General features: G+C 37.4%; 2 protein-coding genes and 1 pseudogene across 6 annotated transcripts; all 3 read left to right on the top strand.

Moving 5' to 3' along the window:
• The first annotated feature begins 5,618 nt into the window (after positions 1-5,618).
• LOC130426489 (uncharacterized) lies at positions 5,619-7,191 on the top strand. Of its 4 annotated transcripts, none has more exons than XM_056753299.1 (3): positions 5,619-5,816; positions 6,295-6,402; positions 6,580-7,191. In XM_056753299.1, the coding sequence occupies exons 2-3, from the start codon at positions 6,302-6,304 to the stop codon at positions 7,004-7,006; spliced, it is 528 nt and encodes a 175-aa protein (XP_056609277.1). In that variant the 5' UTR covers positions 5,619-5,816; positions 6,295-6,301; the 3' UTR covers positions 7,007-7,191. The 4 variants fall into 4 exon arrangements, with proteins under 4 accessions (XP_056609277.1, XP_056609276.1, XP_056609275.1 ...); XM_056753298.1 differs by having other exon boundaries at positions 6,292-6,402; XM_056753297.1 differs by having other exon boundaries at positions 5,620-5,805.
• A 311-nt stretch (positions 7,192-7,502) lies between these two features.
• apnl (actinoporin-like protein) lies at positions 7,503-10,405 on the top strand. 2 transcript variants are annotated; one of them, XM_056753294.1, is made up of 3 exons: positions 7,503-7,661; positions 8,798-8,929; positions 9,495-10,405. In XM_056753294.1, exons 2-3 carry the CDS (start codon positions 8,826-8,828, stop codon positions 9,943-9,945), a joined length of 555 nt encoding a protein of 184 aa, XP_056609272.1. In that variant the 5' UTR covers positions 7,503-7,661; positions 8,798-8,825; the 3' UTR covers positions 9,946-10,405. The 2 variants fall into 2 exon arrangements, with proteins under 2 accessions (XP_056609272.1, XP_056609273.1); XM_056753295.1 differs by having other exon boundaries at positions 7,541-7,661; positions 8,751-8,929.
• Positions 10,406-15,370: 4,965 nt separating this feature from the next.
• LOC130425832 (5-demethoxyubiquinone hydroxylase, mitochondrial-like) lies at positions 15,371-16,598 on the top strand (annotated as a pseudogene).
• Positions 16,599-16,977: the final 379 nt, after the last annotated feature.

Here is a 16,977-nt window from a genome sequence, read left to right as displayed (position 1 = left end):
TTCCACAGGCTCCGCAGAGAGACGTGTGCTCCTAAATGCCTGGGCGCTGCGATGAGAGCGAAATTAAGCAGAAACAGTGGACGTAAATCCATAACCAGACTCGAGCTCATCCACTGATGCAGTGGAAAGAGAAGCGTCACACCTTTGATCTTCTCGTCCACCGAGCACAATGCTTAATTGCACTGGTGGGAGTGAGAGGAATCGAACACAACGTGCACGCACTTGTGGGTGTTCTTGCCCTCGGTCGACATCGGAGGGACGTGTGCCGGAGATGATGGGGGAAACAACATAGGAAGGCAATAAGTTCTATAATTGATTCTAAGCCACTCTGGATTTCAAAAGTCAAATATATTAGACGTGCACACACAGACTTACAGTAATCATCACACGCTCACACACACCCGTCCTGAATTCCCGGGAGGACCGTAGGCCTCCTATTGAACGGCAGCGTGTTTACAGAGCAATGCTTCCCATTGGTTTTCTGATCGATGGGATTATATTTCTTATAAAGGAAGGAAGAGAGGGTGTCTATGAAGGAGAAGAGAGGGAGGGATGGAAGGAAGGAAGAGAGAGAGAGGCATGAGAAAACATATAAGGTGAGAAAACATCTCATACATGCAGTTGACTGGAGTGCAAGACAAGAGAATATTGATTTCTCTCTATTTCTCTCTCTCTCTCTCTCTCTCCATTACCTTTCACGGTGTTCTTTATCATTATTATATCTGTCATTGCTTATCTTATCAGTCATTTAAAACTCAGACACTTTCCTGGTCATTTATTAACCTTCATATACCTGCATTTTTATTATAAATGTACATTTCTGTCACAGTGACATGTACAACAATTATCTTTGCTTTTCTTTGACCCTTCTATGATGACAATAAAAGTTGACATCTCTCAATAAAAAAATCACAAAAAAATGCATTTCATATTGTTTGGATAATGAAAGAAATGTTCCACACACTGCAACATAAATGGTACCATACAGAGAAAAATTTGGTACCTTGCTCATATCTAAATGCCTAAACTATGTATAAACAATAGAAATCTGGTACTTTGGTACATTTTTGCACCAAAACTGATGTCAAGGAGCGCTGCAGACCAACAATATTGAAACAGTACAACTGGAACCATCAATATGTTTTTACATATAAAAATTGTCCTTAACAAAAAAAAGAAAATTGGGTTCCAACAATGGCCTCAGTGACATCAGGGCCATAAAAACACAAGATACAACCCATCTATAATAGCAATGATGATAACACATATCAATACATTTATATTGCAAGTATTCAAATCAGATCTTACCCTGCCTCACACTGCCAAATATTTTTCAAATTACCACCAAACCCCATGCAGCACCTTAGAGACACTTTTCTGTGTGTTATAAGTTCCAGTGTTTACTCCATAAATCCTGTAAAGGACAGCATAATAGCCACAGAAACACAAAGGAACTGTCTTTCTGACAAACCAAGGAGGAGGAACATTGACGGAAGAACAAAAGGAAGAGACGAATAGGATGGAAACAATAGTATGATAGCCACTCGCCTTTAAAGAATGAGGAGAACAGAGCCAATTTTGAGGGGGATCAGAAGAAGAGAAGCTAAAACATGACAGAACCTTACAGAAAGAGAGGAAGAGAGAACAAACTGTTAAAATAGGCTCTAAATACATTTTTAAAGATAAATGGAGTGAGGGAGGCAGAGATCCACAGAAAAAAAATGAAAGACGGGCAAATAAAGACAGACAGTTTGTCCCATATATGACAACTGAAGTATATAAACAATCAACATGAACCACCAAAGCAAGTTATTTACATAATAAAAGATCTACAAAAGAAATGAAAGTCACAGACAAAAGAGATGGTAAGAGAGATGGACAAAAGAAAGGAAGGAAGGAAGAAAGGTAGAAAGAAAGAAAGAAAGAAATGCTCTTTCCCTAGGAATGGTTGTGACAGAATACAAAACGTCTGACAAACCTGAAAAATGTTTGTAGGAGAAATTTGCATTTTACAGAATTAAATGGATACGCTTCTAACGCTTGTTTTTTTTTCACATTCCACAAGAGATATAAATATTTTATTACAGAACTGATAAAAAATTAAGATATATTGAAATCACGCTCACACACAGCGACCTCACATTATAATTCTCAGTGCCTATTTGACACATTTATAACCTTTTTAGTATAAATGTTTCCAATTGGATTATTCAGATAAATGTTGCCAGCCTTTACCTCCGTCATGTTCCTTAATAACCAGTGCCTATTTACTTCTATATTTATTAGCTATTTGAAATTCAAATGATGACACATTTTACACAGAACATCAAAACTGTCACAATTCTTCTGCTCTCAGTAGAATCATTGACGTAGTTACACTAAGAATTAATTTGAGAAGTTTGTTAAAATCAGGAACAATTCTGTAGCTTCAAGGAGAACACATATTCTCAATCTTCTGTCTGTTTGATAAGTGAGTTGAAAGAATTCCTGCAAGGTGCAGCATTGCTTGCTCTACATGGGGAGGACGCAAATGTATTCATGTCGAATGTCACCTGATCGATTACTGGACTGCAAAGATATTAAAGGGCAAACCACACAAATCATCATTATGATAAAATAATAAAAGATAAATATTCACGTTTTCAGCCTTCTACATCTCTGCAAATTCTTTTTATTTTAACTCATTTAAATCTGGGGATGCAAGTTTCATGCCCGGTCGCATTAAAGCGCTGAACCCCCCCTTAACCCCCAAGTCAGTAATACATATGCACACAAAACTCATCTCAAATGCACTCAGATGTGATTAATGCCCAAGTCCTTGTGGAGAATAAACAGAAAAACATTAACCAGGCGTGAAACAACAAACATGCAGCCCGAGCACCTGTCCTTTTTTCTATTAAATTTGTCCCTCTCGTCATACCGTTTTTCTCCTCTCCCACCTCTCATCTGTGGAGTGGCAGCATATATAATCTCCCTGTAATGGACGTTTAATATTTACACGTTTGGCGTAATCACTTAAATGCCTGTTTTACCACGGCCTTGTTTGGGTAGTTGGAGGGCATTTGACAGCCTATTCATCACAAAGTGAGCGTCCGGAACCTCTCGGCCCCCTTAACAATCAATCAACCAGCAACTCCAACCTCTCTCACACACACCTCACATTGGTGCAGTTGCAGCCTGCGTGTATGTAATCACTTCTGTTTGCATAACCCCCCCCACCACACACACACACACACACACACGCACACACACACACAACCTCAGAACGATACCTATTAGTCCATCATCTGAAAGGTCCAACCTGTGAATAGCTCCAAAGGCTCTGGGGATTAATCTTTAGCCTCTCAAAGGCACGGCAGCTCTATGCATTTAGAGAGCCTGCATTGGCTCAGGTAATAGGATGTGGACTAACACTGAAATACATCTAATCATAAGGTTAGCTTTGATTTCCTTTAAAAGGATTCAGCCAATGTTGAATTACGTACATTGGCTGGCAGAGAGAGTGTGCATCGGGCATTTTGTTAGACATAGACAGTGCGACACTACTGGAGTTCCAAGAGTCACTTAAATGTACAATTCACCCAAAAATGAAAATTCTGTCATGAATTACTCACTCTTTAGTTGTTCGAAACCTGTATACATTTCTTTGTACGGTTGAACACAGAGAAAGATATTTGGAAGAATGCTTGTAACCAAACAGTTCTTGGACCCCATTGACTGCCTAGTAGGAAAAATTACAATGGTAGTCAAAATCCCAAGAACCGTTTGCTGCCATCAAAAAATTAAAATTCTCTCATCATTTACTGACATAAATAATAATATATATTATAAATAAATATAAAACAAGCACCATAGCTCTAGGATACATAGAGTGCCTTAGCCTACACTTTTAACCACAATATGAATCAGTATTACATTGATACTGTACAACAAGACACGTTTTATACACTTAAACACTTTACATTTAAATTCATAAAATACATTTAGTCATTTAGCAGACGCTTTTATCCAAACCGACTTACAAATTAGGGAAAAACAAAAGAAGCAATTTGTGCAACAAAAGAAAAACAATGCATAGGTGCAGTAAAGCTGGTCTCAGTTAGCCTACCACAGTATATGAAGCTAAGAACTTTTATTTTTTGGGGGAATAGGAAAGTAGAAAATAAGTAGAAGACGGTACTAATGGGTCAGATGTCGACATAAGAGATGTGTTTTAGCCGATTCTTAAAAACAATTACAGAATCCGCTGTTCTTGTAGCAAGATGGAGATCATTCCAGAGTTGTGGAACACATCCGGAGAAAGTGAGTGAGAGTGAATTTTTCCCTTTGTGGGACGGCACCACAACAAGTTGTGCGATTGCAGAGCGCAGTGATCAGGCGGGAACATAAGTCTGAATTAGCGAGTGATTGTATTGATTTTAACTTTAAATTCCCCAGAGGTGGTTAAATGTGCCTGAAGTGCTCATTTGATATGAATATTTATTTCCAGAATGATTAACATCAAAAGATGTTACAATCAATATACAAAGACACAAAGAGTGGTAAATTCAAACTCACACGAAAACCAATAAGATACAATGTTAACAATTTGCTGCTATACCTCAATTTACAGCGCTGATCTCTGTTGACACGGATATGCATTGTATTGATCGCTAAACAAGCTTAAAATATTGTTTTCTCTTATAAACATAATTAAAACTTTTACTTCAAAATGTATCAATGAGTTTACATTTTGGAGCTTTGCTATGAATGTATTTTAATATATTGGGATGGGCTTGTGTTTAACTGAAGAAGGGGAGTCATATACATCTGTGATGTCAGATGAGGGAATAAATTATGAAACAATTTTCATTTTAAGGTAAACAATTTCTTTAATCAGTTTAAAAGATGTATATTTGCTGCCCCCTATTGGAGGAAAGAACACCCTGAACATTCTGACAAATAAAAAGTCCTGTCTGACAATTTGTAAATGCCTTCTTTGTACATTTTAGTTCTCAAGGAGTAAGTCTCTAGGTGTTTCAATGGGTTAAAATATGTGGTTGAAGAATGGTTAATGTCCATACATGCAGTGAGACCCACACACCACCCACAAGGACATCATTGAACAGAGAAGCCTTCTGTCAGAGCCAAGGGTGTGGTGGTGTACTTTCCCTCTCGCCCGCTTCATCAGACCATAAAATGTACAATCACAAACTGACACTCTTAAGAGGTTTGCCAGGAGATCACGTTCCAACACGCTTTATAATATGTAGTGTAGTCCACACACAAATCTACATTATACATCTGAGGATCAAGTGTGCTTTACCTGTGACATGATTCCCAATCATCACCTTTCATCACATTTTATAATCTGTTCTGTTACTGACAGGATGTTTCATCAGTAAATTATGATGTTGTTTTCGTTATCCATCGAGTCATTTATCTGCTTGTCAGAATGTGTACTTTTGCAGAATTAGTCTCACAATCTTTTCAACTACAAATCCCCCATCATGATGGAGTTTTCCTGGCATTTTTATTGGTCAGGTGCCCATGAATTCTCACAACAGAGCATTGAGAAGGAAGATTGATGGGTCCTTTTAGTGTATCTAACCATGTCAATTCCCATCAAACTCTCACATGTGTTGAAGAGTGGAGAAGAGGACACGCCTGTGTTTGCAAACTTGATGTTTGTGTGTGTGCTTGAGTAATATGACAGCATGTGTGTCAGGGAGTGTTTCTATCATTCATACAACACTTTGTTCGACTACAACGGGACGGGAGCAGTAAAAACTCAATTCTCTCGGCAGCAGCCTCTTTTACTAACAGGTGACTGTCAGGTACTTCTTAACCAATCTGTGTTAGTACGTTTTGTGTGTGCATGTTGGCTTTTAACGCAAAATTAAAGATCTAGCATAAACTAAGCATAAGCCTTTCATTGTGCATTGTAGTCTCATTGATTCCGTCTGGAGGTGCATGCTTCTTGATCACAGTTAGGTTTTTTGAGCCATATGGAGCTTGCAAGTGTCTTCCCATATTGTGCCATGCTGTCACGGTTCTTATTAAAGATCTTTTAGCACTTGAGCTAGAACTGTAGAAGACACTCATCTGTCTAAGTGCTATCAAACATTTACTGGGTAGTTACAGACGTAAAGAGCTTTTGGCTGGATTGTTGTGTGAATGCAAAGAGGCAAATTAACCTCATTTGATTTGATTGAGATCTATCTATTGAATAGGCTGTCAGCATTCTCTTATTCTCAAAGCATTTATCAGTCTCTTTGTGTAATCTTTGTGGTTGGTCCCTTATCGTTCCAGCAGCGACAACATGCAGAACGCAGAATGTGTGTCAGCAACTATAAGCACCAACAGAAACTGCACGGTGGAGATCATCAACATCAGCAGCGTCTACTGTCTCATCAACCCAAAGTAAGGAGAAAACAATGCCTGTGCATGAATTGTCATTAAATCCTTCGTTTTCATATTAATTTAATGTTTGTGGAGAATATAGCAGGTAATCCTACAATGTTGTAAAATATTTACTATCATTTTGTTGTAATTTTATTAATACATTAATGAATAATCTCAACTCTAAACTCCTTTCAGAGTATACATGTCCAGTGGGTACAGCTGTCATCCTCCACAGCCCACAATCCGCTCATCCAAGACCGAGATCTGCTCATTCACTAAGAGTGACAACACTGCCACCGGTGCCGTGGGCATCCTGACCTACGATCTCTTCCACATGCAGAACCGCATGTGCACTGAACGCATGGCTATACTGTTCTCAATTCCCTTCGACTATCAGCGCTACAAGAATGTCTTGGGAGTCGGGCTGTTCGAGAACAGCCGTGGGTGCGATAAGGCCCTGTATAACCACATGTACGACGGCAAAGACTTCAGCCAGTTTACCCGCAAGGAGGCAACGGGGTCTGGAATCGCCCACAAGGCACACAATGTTGAATTAAGGGCGACCATGTCAGATGTGGGCAAAGCTATTATTAAAATGGAGCTGTATGATAAGATGGGCTGAAAAGTATGAGTGTAATGGTAATAAAACAATTGTTGCCTTTTAAAAAAAAAATCTAATTTGTTTAGTATTCTTTTTTATTCTCTTGTAGACAAAAAGAAGCATTATACATTTATTATATACGTTTGTGTTTTATCTGTAAATTCTCTCAAAAATATGACAATAAAAATTCCAAATGCAACATCTAATCTTGTCTTGTCTGGAAATTCTTTTCCCAGTTCAAGTGCCAGCATGAAATGAATATAGGGATATTTCTAAGACCTATTTTCAAAACACTAATCCAGACTGTTGCCAACCAAGACCATCCTTTCCCAATCCATGTCATGTGTAGTAACTTGTTTCTTCTATAACTTTACTATCATGTTATCCAACTGTTAAAAAGGGTGTGGAACCGTTTCCACCATATTTTCCCACACCTGTCATAATTGTGCAATGTGTTTCTTCAATATTTGTATAGCTTGTTAATGCTACAGTGTGTGCGTATGTCCGAAGAGGGTGTGTACTTCATTTAAATCAGCATGCATTTTAAGCAATTGGTACGTCCTCCTCTTGTTACGATTATGAAGACAGAGAAACAGTAAAAACACAGTGACTCCCTCACCGTGCAGCACATCTCAGTGTGAAGAACGAACCACACACTTTCCAGAGCTTCAGAGAGGTAAGCTTTTATTACCCTTAGTGATGAAATATGCTCAATAATCATAGCTTAATAATCAAAACTAAATGCCAATGCATGCTTTTATTTCCATGCTAAAATTATATCACGGCAAGACAGTTTATTCAGTTACGGACTCTTGAGCAATTCTATTTCACACTGTCTGCTTCCTCTATTAGAGCAGGGCATTATAAATGTTGAAGACTGCCACAGGCACAAGACTTTTTAATGTGGTGTTCCCTGCACATGTTATTACTGTGACCTGCTATGTGTTCACTTGTTAGCATTGAGGGCTGTAATGAAGTAATGGAGGGGCAGAAGTGATGTAGGTGTAGAGGGTCAGACTGAACAGTGTAACATTAATAACAGCTCTTACATCTTTTATATCACACAGATTTGCTTGCACACACTCATACACCAGCACAGAAAAGTATTATGTGCAGAATTTTCGCAATATGAATTCAGTTTAAATTTTGAGAATTTTTATAGGAATGCAGAGTCTGGTTAAAAACTTACGCGTCACTGTATGACATTTTTGAGGGATTGTACTTTTGTTAACTTTATGAAAGAATATTCTGCTCCATGTTTTCGGCAATCTGACAGCAGCAGTGAAATGTTCTGCGGTCGCTTGTAAACATCGGTCTGGCCCGACATGGCTGATGCATGAGCAAAGATTAAATATTTGTATCTCATGACTGTCACGGCATCAGGCATGCGCCAGTATTACTGCGCACGTATCTTCATGCATTCAGATTAAGTAAAAAGGCCAAAACGAGCCCGTGCTTTATGTCGGTGCTCTGGTTTTTAACCAACCCAACAAAGTAAACATTTAGCCCATGTAAGCCATGACAACAGAACTAAAGTCAAGATTAAGAATTAAAAGCAATATATCACATCGCTATCCGTGCACAATGTCAACATATTTAATCAGCATAGCATTTAACAATACAAATATTTTTGAACTATTTTTGGGAGTGTCCTTTGCCCTGTGGTAACTTATGATAGCAAACTTTATCTAATAGAAAAACAAAAGTTATATTATTGTCTCTGCGGAAAACAAAACTGACATTTCTACTTGTTTCTACCGTGCAGATTTAGTATTACTTCTGTTCTCCGCTTCCCGCCTCACTCTGTTTCAGCTGTCAATCACAACTATCGCACATCATCATGGCCGAGTCTGCCGAGGCTGCGGCTGCCAATGTGAGCAGCAAGAGAAGCGCCACCATAGAGATCACCAATATGACAAACAACTACTGCCTACTCAACCCAAAGTGAGAGCACAACCAGACACACAGCAAAAGTACCTGTCCAATGTTAAACCAAATTATTCAGTGGCCTCAAAAATGTATTGAGCAGTTTTACATGCTTAAACCATGTTTAAATTGATTACATTGCATTACATAATTAAATATTAAACCAAATAGCACCACAGGAAGGATGCTAGAGCTTTTTTTTAACTATCTATTTGTAATAACAAAAAAAATTTACGGACATTAATTACATACATAATCCAAACCACAAACTTATAAACATATACAAACATATAAAACTACATTGGACAAGCAGAATATTTCTTAATTTGCATTAATTTTAAGCAATTTATCTAAACAAATTTTTCAACTCTTGGTTTGTTATTTTATGTAATGCAGAATCATTTAAACATTATATGTCAAAAACTTCCACTATTTGCGACAGCTTTCAGTATTTTTAAGCTACAATACATAAAAAAGCTGTAATACATAAAAGTGTATTATGTACCACACTGATTAAATATTTGTTTTATTATTGAGGCTGCATCTTTTGTGCATGATTACTAATACAAAATAAATCTTTCAGAGTCTATCTGGAGAACGGTGAAATCTCCAACCCACCTCAGCCCACCGTGCGCCCCCAAAAAACCGAAGTATGCACCTTCGGCAAGTTGGCCTCCAAGACCACCGGCAGCGTGGGGGTCATGACCTACGACCTCTTTGAGCGACAAAAAAATGACTACATTGAGACCATGGCCATCATGTTCTCTGTACCCTGGGACTACAACTTGTATAAGAATTGGTTTGCAGTGGGCATCTACCCAAAAGGGAAGGAATGCGATCAGGCACTTTATAAAGAAATGTATTATCAGAAGAACCAGCAGGGCTTTGTGAGGAAGGAGGCCAGTGGGTCAGGTATTAACCATGAAGGCAGTTACCTGGACCTCAAGGCCACCATGTGTCCTCTGGCCAGGGCCATCATAAAAGTGGAGGTGTGGGATAAGCTGTTTTCTCCTATGGGTCAGCAGATTTGCTGAGAAAATAGACCAGTCGATCATACTGTAATATTGTATCAAAACCACAGCATCTGTTTACTGTCACAGTTATTTTGAGGTGCTTCTAGTTAATTATAGCATAGATTTTTCCCTATACAGTTACCAGAACATTACTTATGTTATTTACAAGCTCTGGCATGCATGTTTGATCTGAATTTCGTAAAATGATCTAAAAACGTCTAAAAACTAGAACTTAAATCTGTTGCCGAGCTGTCCCGGCTCCTTCTGTCAGCAGAACGCTTTAGATGTGTGTTTACAGGTTGCTTATGCTTACTTGAGGCTAAATCCGCTCTCACATCAGTCAGCCATTGTTGTGTTGTTATTCAGTCCAACCACCTTTAGGTGATTTTCAGTCCCTCATCAGGGCAGAGATCCCTCTGAAAAATATACACTGTCTGTAATGATTGGAGTATTCTTCAAATAAAAAAATTCTGCAATTTCATATTATTACCTTTGCCTCTTCTTCCTGAGCTTGAAAGCCTGTAGCTGTATGTATTTGTTTAATCAAAATCTCAAATGAGTTCTAAGGCTTTTAGCCATAAGCTGGATACAAACCTATGCAAATATTCCATAAAATGCATTTGGAAAGTCTTAATTTCTGAACAGGACAGCTGAAGCATGGGAATGGGGAGATAAAAATGAATGAATGACAGACAAACAGAAAAATATATCAGAGAACTGGTGGGGCTTGATTTTAATTAATTTCATAATGTTCCTGTAACTGATCTCACATTGCCTTTGCACTGCAAGATGCGTCTGCCAAATGCGTAAATGTGAAGATTTTATTTCCACTTCTCCTTAACAACCCGTTCAAAATATAATGAATGACTCTTTGAATCGCTCCACTTGTGCACAATAAATTACCACAAAAATAATGATCATACAATAAGGGATGCCCGATAGTAAGCTCATGCACTCATACTCTTACAAATGCACCCATACCTCATGTGACATAACTGTAAAATTTGCTTTGAAAGTTTGTGACAAGCCGTAAAATAATATATTTTTTCATAAGTGTTTAGGGTGCAGTTGTTTGTAATTGTAAAGCTATTCTATTTTTATTAGTCTCACTCGGTTTTGAAAATGTATAGGCATTGGTCGGTGAGTACCAGTAAAAAACGTAATAAAATATTACTTTAGTTTATATTATTCATATTTATATTATTTTTATAATTAAAAAGGAGCATACTGTAAGAGAGATCTATTTTCATTGTTATGTTTTCTACATTTTTGTTGTTACATTTTGTTTTTGTCACACCATAGGACACATTTACGATTATATGTATTATATTATAAAGTCAAATACCCACGTGAGTTACAGGAACTTGGAGTCATCAATACCCATTTATCTGTAAGAAAGTGAGCTCTAATTGACCAACAATAGGTGTAGGTTGAGGTTTACAAGCAATTATACCTGCCCAAATCCGAAGGGACTGACATCTCATTTAACGCCCCAGCAATCCAGACATCGTGGTCAAAGAGCAACTTTGTACAGCTTATACCTCAAGAGACTGCAACACCATTACCAACATACTAAATAAAGACAATTCACTACAAAGATCTTTATTCAATGATTGAGAGCAGAAGTGATCGGGATTCTTATTCTTCTCATTTCTGTCTCATCTCTTCAAAGGCTAAATGTCAGTTCTTTAGCAGATATTCCAGGAGCATTGTTGTAAGATGTACTAAGGTGGCAAATGCTTAGCGAGCATGTAGATTTCCTCGGTATAGAAACAGAGCAAAAACCTTTCTTTTACTTCCCTAGTGTGTTTATTTTACAAAATATAGGGAAATATCTCCTATCTTGCTTAATATTTTTAGCATGTGAGTCAGTGGGTGGGAAACTTGGGAAATGTCAGTTATTATTGACACACACCAAAATAAATGAGCTAACAGGTGATGTAAGCTATGGAACTACTAAGCCATCTACCAGTTTAATATCCAGAGACAAATATAAATAAACCATTGGTAGATTCATTTTACCATTACCTACTATACATCCGAAACTACAGTACACCATTTTGTGCAGGATAAAAGTATGTTTCTCAATACACTTGACTTTTGCATGTCTACTTTGTGTGATGTAAATGGCAAGTATTAAAGTTGAATACAATATACTACAAAATTTGGATAAGAGCGTATGAAAATAATAAATGCACAATAAATTGAAATGTCTTTAAACGGGCATATGGCGCGAATACATGTTTTTCTGTGTCTTTTACATCTGCGCCATTCCTATTGGATCCAATATTGAAGGAACAGCACTGCTTTTTAATTTTAAACTCTCCACAAATTCAGTGTCGACCTGTGCGTTGTTCACGAAGGAATCCTCGGAGAAATGAAACAAACAAACACTCCATGTTTTTCCCACATGAGGAGGAACGTCTTTAAAAAGAAACTTTAACCCTTATTCCTAATATTGGAATCCGAAGGGAGGTTATGCAGCGATTGTTTTCTTCCACAACCAGGGATGGCACAATATTTAGCTATATTTAACGGCATGTTTGTTTATTGCTTGCTCGCTTTATCTGGTTCCGCACCACTGGTTCTGTCATGTGCGAACCAGTGGGCGGGACAAGAGAAGTAGTCGTTGTTATTATTCTGTGGAGGTGGTGTTCAACCTATAGATTCCAGAACCTGGCATTCGCTGGGACTGGTGTCAATAATAGATGTAATCTCAGTAACTAGGGCGTTTTCAGTTCTGACACTTACATGATGTTCGTGTGAATACGATTTCCTCTTATATAACAAAAGCTCGGGATAAAATTTTAATTTTAATTAATGCGTCCTTGAAGTTGCCCATGCACGTATTAGATAAATTACGTAAAATTGCAAAAATTAAAGTGTCGGAGCAAAAGATGCATTCTATCTAAAAGAGAATGCTCACCCAGACCTGCCGGAAACGCCTTGTTTAACCACACCCCCAAAAATCTATGTCAGTTCATGGAATGATTTGACTAACCCCGCCCAAATGTATTCGCAAATAAGAGGGGCCTGCCCTGAGTACAATTGCTTTGGAACCAGATGTTTCCAATATGGTTAGAGGAGTTACATTTCCGTCACACGCATGCAGAATTCGTCCAATCACTACGCACTGGTTAACTGGCTTATCATAGCACACCTCGCTTTTCAGAGCGATGAGCTTTGAAAAAAAATACACGCTTTTCAGAGAGGAGGGGCAAAGAGGAGATACAAACATGTCAGTATGTGGATAATGCATTTACGTTTTTGTCCAAAGCGACTTACATCGCATTGTATTATACATTTGTTTCTGACTATGTGCATTCCCCTGGGATCGAACGCCATGACCTTGGCATTGCTAGTGCCATACTCTAACCACTGAGCCACAGGAAAGCTAAAATGCAGCACCTTAAATCGTGTATACACATTGCATTACATCTATGACAAGCGATAATATAGATATAGATGTCCTATGACCCCTTTAACATGCAACTTTAAAAATAAAAGAATAGTCAAAACTTCACAGCAGCTGTTGTGCAGGGTGAGACTGCCACTGTGTGGACAGATGAGGAAAGGTGACTCAAATCTGGTCTAAGATATCTGTATTTAATTACTGTACTATGAAGTCATGCACAGTGTATAAAATATAGCGAAAATGCTCAGTGATCATCGTTACAGTAGGTTACTGAAAAATTTAAAGGTTGTTTATTAGTTTTGCTTCTGCTAAATGCAAAGAAATGATCGAAGCCAAGCAAAATATGGCATATATAATGACTGTAAAGTGTGAAGCTCCAACTCCAGGTTGCATTCAATAATTCTTGTAACACTCCAAAATCAGAGTCACCCCCATAAGTAAGATTTCCTTCGAAGGATTGAATGAGGCATTTATATACAGGCCTTATAGCCTACACACAATTTTCTATCTAATCTACATAAAAATTCTTAGTTTTATATAACATTCTCTTAAGATCTATAAAGAATTCATAAAAAAGTAAATCTGTGTACATTTGCATTCTCTGTTCCTGACATTATTTACCGTCTTTGATCTGTGCCTCAGTTTTTCAGCGGTTCATGGGCAGCAGGGCTTCATTCTATTCTCTGATCTCAGCGTTGACAGCGTTCAGATCCGCCGGAGGAATTGCGTCATCTCTACCACAGGCGCCCACACAATTGTGACCACATGACAGCCTCGCCTGTACCAACAAGAACCAATCGTGTTCCAGATAAAGGTGCGCCACATATTCAATTAAAATATACATTGTGCCATTGCTTATTTGTAACCATCATTGACACATACTGTTATTTCAGAATATTGAGGTTTTATTCTTTATTAAGTCTTTGCACATCACCTTTGTTTTTATAGTCCTGACAGATTTTAAAATCCTAAAACTCGCATATCTACACAGATATTCAATTGGTTTTTGCTCAATGTGCCAATTTTGTCTAAAAGAAAAAAATTAACGATAAAGGATTAGCTTTTCTTAAGTAAATGCTTCTATGCATATTATTGTTAAATGGGTTTTATCGTGCATTTGTGTGGCCCTTGACAATAGGCTACAATGTTTTTTGGAAAACAGAAATCGGCTACTAATTTGTAAACATTATGGACAGCAATCAATAAAAGGAGAATGAATCGAGCTCAGCACTTAGTTAAGTACATCGTACAACATTATTTTATATGAAACAGCATAGAAACTAACCTTCTACTATTAAACAACATCACTTTGTTGAGATCCAGCATCGTTTGTTTGTTACGCATTAGAACAACAATAGATGATCATACGTCACCAAATAAATATTTAGGTGAGTAATATCAATATTTAAAAACAAAATAACTAACACAAATAGTGCAAACTAAACCATGAAAGAAAGATTGCTTGTATTCAGTAGCTCTGGAAACCCATATTTTGAAGAGAAATGTGTTTTGAAAGATCGACGTCTTTAAAGGCAAAACTTTTACCTGAGCGTTATGTTACGCCGGCTAGTGATGTAATATTCAAGCGCCGAACGCACATGGTTAAAGACATTTGGGACTCCGCCTATCTGTTGTTTCTAGAAGGGATACAACTACGGCCGGAAGTGGTGAAAAATCTCGCCATATAATAAAAAATGTTGGCATGCTTGTGAGAGGATATGGAGTATTGCCTCTAGCTCAGTGGTTCTCAAACTTATTTGGCCCCCTTTGTTTACAATGCATTGCTTTGCGGGCCCCCAAATTAAGACTTATAATCTTAAACATTGAATTTTAATTAAATCAAAAACAAATTCAGTTATATAATGCTGAAACATCAATTCGTTTGGTTGGTGGTCTTATTTTTTTGTTTGATTGCATAAAATCTGCGTTGAATTTCCTATATTTCATAAAATGCCACAAAATCTGTGCCCCCCCCCCCAGATCCATCTTCGGGCACCCAGTTTGAGGACCACTGCTCTAGCTGATAATAAGGAAGAAAAAGCCATGCTTCACCGAATGATGGGAGTGGACCATGCAGGAGAATATGGTGCCACCCATATGCTGGTCAGAAGGTCATTTTCAGCCGCACACAAACACGCACAACCATTCAAGTCCATATGATGACACCTGAACTGCTATGTTGCTTTGTTTGCTTAGAAAGAAACAATAGTCAAGTTCTGCTATAATATTTTAAATATTGACGTTCAAATATAAAACAAATTTCTGTAACTCATCACAACCAAGGCATTCACCAGAAATATCCACTTAGTAACTTGTGAGCACATATGTTTAACATGTTTTGAAATGACATTTACAGGATATGTGGGATCAGTAGAAAAATCACCTGGACAAGTTTAATGAGATCCTGGCTGAGAACAGAGTAGGTCCAACCCTACTGCTTCCTTTGTGGAATATAGCGGGATTTGCTCTTGGTAAGTCTAAATGTAACACTATTTCCATTCAAAATAAGTAGAAAATAAAGAATTTTGGGGAATTCTATCAAAAATGATCATAATTATGTCATTCTTCTTGACCAATAATATGTTGTAAAAACACAACATAAGAAACAAAATATATGAAAGGCAACATATGCAAAGTCATTATGATGTGTACAGATATCTAGAATGTACATGTAAATGTAAAATAATAGATAATATATTCCAAAAGATAATGAAAATGTAAATATTGAATATAAATGTATAGTTTATAAATTATAGTTTCAGCACTAGGTGTAATAAAAATATATTGATCAAACCCCGGGAATCCAATATGTAGTATGATCTCTGTATTCATTAGAAGCTTTGCGTCTTTATTTAATTTGGAATTAAATACACCATCTTTAAAAATGTTATCAGTACTATCTGGTTCAGTGTTCATGTATAACGTGGGTGTTTTGTTGGACAGGGGTTGGATCTGCACTTCTTGGGAAGGAGGGGGCAATGGCTTGCACTGTAGCTGTAAAACAGCATCTCAGAGCACTACAACAGTCAGATCAAACTCTAATGAAGAGAGATCCTGCGAAATACACACGATTGCTACAGGTGGGTCTGAAGTGGGTCCTTCATTCACCTTCATATATGTAGATAAAGATAAAGTCTTTTTTTATCAGATGATTAAGGAGTTCCGAGATGAAGAATTGGAACATCATGACATAGGATTGGAGAAATTCTTTGCATATAGCACTTTTTTGGGACAGATTATGTTGCATGAACTAAAATAATTAATGTAAAAAGACAGTAATGTAGTTTAACAATTGGTGTTTGTCACAATATGCCACAACATGTTTGTTCTCTTATTTGCAAACATCTTCATTGCAGGTGCCAGGGTGATGAAAGCAATCATACAGACTGGCTCCAAAGCTGCAATTTATGTCTCAAACGTGTCTAACTCTAAATAGTTTTTGTGTATTATTTAAAAGGGTTTCCCTGATAGCTTTTATTAGGTGATGTCACTTTTAGCCTTTTATACATCGTCAATAATATTTATCCTACCCAGCATGTTGTAGCTTTTAAATAGTGATGCTACTTTTAGCTTTTTATACATGGTCAATAATATTTATCCTACTCAGCATGTTGTAAAAGAAGTATATTTAATAGAGG

The sequence above is a fragment of the Triplophysa dalaica genome, chromosome 7 (genome assembly GCF_015846415.1).
Source record: "Triplophysa dalaica isolate WHDGS20190420 chromosome 7, ASM1584641v1, whole genome shotgun sequence".
Taxonomy (NCBI): Eukaryota; Metazoa; Chordata; class Actinopteri; order Cypriniformes; family Nemacheilidae; genus Triplophysa; species Triplophysa dalaica.
This window is presented reverse-complemented; position numbering and strand designations above follow the sequence as displayed.